The sequence below is a fragment of the Neophocaena asiaeorientalis genome, unplaced genomic scaffold (genome assembly GCF_003031525.2).
Source record: "Neophocaena asiaeorientalis asiaeorientalis breed wild unplaced genomic scaffold, Neophocaena_asiaeorientalis_V1.1 scaffold78, whole genome shotgun sequence".
Classification (NCBI taxonomy): Eukaryota; Metazoa; Chordata; class Mammalia; order Artiodactyla; family Phocoenidae; genus Neophocaena; species Neophocaena asiaeorientalis.
The window spans coordinates 19,861,506-19,863,580 of record NW_020175018.1 but is presented as its reverse complement, the minus strand read 5'-3'; the positions used below and the strand labels follow the sequence as shown (position 1 = coordinate 19,863,580).

General features: G+C 62.1%; 1 protein-coding gene across 1 annotated transcript in view; it reads right to left on the bottom strand.

Annotated features, from left to right (window-relative positions):
- Positions 1 to 941: 941 nt before the first annotated feature.
- The window catches only part of STPG3 (sperm-tail PG-rich repeat containing 3), a 2,052-nt gene continuing 918 nt past the window's right edge, over positions 942 to 2,075 (bottom strand). Inside the window, 3 exon segments of the mRNA XM_024762444.1 lie at positions 942 to 1,028; positions 1,950 to 2,024; positions 2,026 to 2,073. Coding sequence (XP_024618212.1) covers positions 942 to 1,028; positions 1,950 to 2,024; positions 2,026 to 2,073 — 210 coding nt within the window.

Below are 2,075 nucleotides of genomic sequence, written 5' to 3'. Positions count from 1 at the left end.
AGCCACGGCAATGAGAAGCCCGCGCACCGCAACAAAGAGTAGCCGCCCCCCTCCGCCCCTCTCACCGCAACTAGAGAAAACCCGTGCTCAACGACGAAGACCCAATGCAACCAAAAGTAAATAAATAATTTAAAAAAACAAAACTAAGTTTGCCTCAAATAGGGAGTGCCTAGCAGAGACCTGGACACGCAGTGACAGGGTGACAAAGGATGGCTGTCCTCTTGTCACCTTGAGCATCTATCCCCCTTGCTAACCAAAAGTGTTAGGCCCTCAGGCTGAGGTCCAGCCCAACTCGCTGCACATGTGAGCCCTGGATTCCATGGTGTCCCTCATCTCTTGCAGTGCAAGATGCCCATACAGTGCCTGCAGCAGTCACTGCCTGCCCTGCACCCTCCGTGGGCTCTCCACTGCCAAGCATGCAAGCCCCCGGACCCAGCACGCAGCCCTCTGCAGCTTTTCCATCCCTCCAGTTCACCTCCTCCTGTCCCACCAGCCCGGGGTCTTCCCAAGCTTGGCCACACCAAACATCACACCCTCTCCCTTTTCATGTGCCTTGGCTTCTGAGGTTTGCTCTGCCATAAATTCCCTTCCTGCTGCCCAGCAGACTCATCCTTGAAAGCCCCCTCCGGAAAGCCCTCCCTCCTCAGCCCAGCTCAAAGGATTGCTGCATCCTTCCTGCTGGTCCCACCCCTGGCTTTGAGACCTTGGGATTGCTTGTGGTGCAGCTGAGAGGAGGAGGGCTCCTGGTCCTCCCACGCTGGGCCAGACTCCCAAGGCCAGAGTGCCCCAGGTCTGTCTCTGCTGCCCGCTGCCTGAGCTGGTCAGCCCCGGGCTCAGTGCCAACAGTCTGCAGTCCCACTGCTCTGATTCCCGAGGGTGCTGGGGCTTGACCCCCAGCTGGTTCAGCCCTGGAGGAGGTCACAGGTGCACGACGCTCGGACTCACTTGTCCTTGGCTTCCCTGCGGAAAGGGATGATGCCAACACTGCGGGAGCAGCTCTTGAGCGGTGACTGTTTGAAGGGGTTGCGCTTAGAAGAGACAGAGAAGGGGGCCTGGCCCAGGGCTTGGATGACACAGGGAGGACCCCTGGGGAAATTGGTGCAGAGACAGGAGCCACCACAAGCTGCAGGTGAGGCCCCTGCAGGGAGGCAGCCTTGGGGCCGACCCCTGGGTAGGAAGGCGGGTCCATGATGACGAGGAGTCCAGTGGCCAGGCTGCTGCTGTGGGCAGGGGCCGGGCCGCACAGTGAAGCCTGGGGAGTCTATCGGCTGCAGCTTGGCCTGCACGGCCCCGTGTGAGTTCACAGGGTCTTTGGGCAGGTGCGGGAAGAAGGGGGGCCGGGCCCTAACGACCTGGTCCTCTGGGCCCTACCTGGTGGCCGGGCAGGCTGACCTTACCTCAAGACTGCCCCCCGCCTCCACTGCAATGGTCAGTTCCTCGGCTCGGCAAGCAGCCTGATCCTTGGGTAGACTGGCAGCCGGACCCTCTCCTGGATGGCACGGCTAGATGGGGGTGTCCCACACTGCCCACAGGGCTCCCTCCCACCCTGCCCCAGGCCACCCCACCCTAGAGGAGACAGCACTGAAGGGGAAGTGAGGGGGATCCCTGGCCAGAGAAAGCCGGACATGACAGGTTAGCTGCAGGCCACATCTACAGCACAGCTCACCAGGCAAGGCCACCAAGCACAGAACAGAATTCGGAAGAACCGACAGCATCTCTATATAACAAGGGGGGTGGGCAGGTGGGGCTCCAGGCTAGGGCTCCAGGCTGGGCTCCAGGCTGGGTCCACAGGTCAGAGGGGTTGGCCGGCCCGGAGAGTGGATCACGGGTGCCCAGAGGGTCAGAAGGCCAGGCTGGGGGCACTGAGTTCCAGAGGGAGGCCCGGGAAGGCCCCCAGGCCCGGAAGGCCAGGGATTCACGTGCTAACTGGGTGGTCCAGCTGCACCCACTGGGCTCGAGAGCGCGCAGAAGGGGCCAGTGTCGCGGCACTTGGGTCTCCGCAAGCCTTGGATGACCACCCCCGTGTGCGGAGGGGAAGTGAGAGTTGTAGCAGTCCTCCACGCCATAGGCAGCCG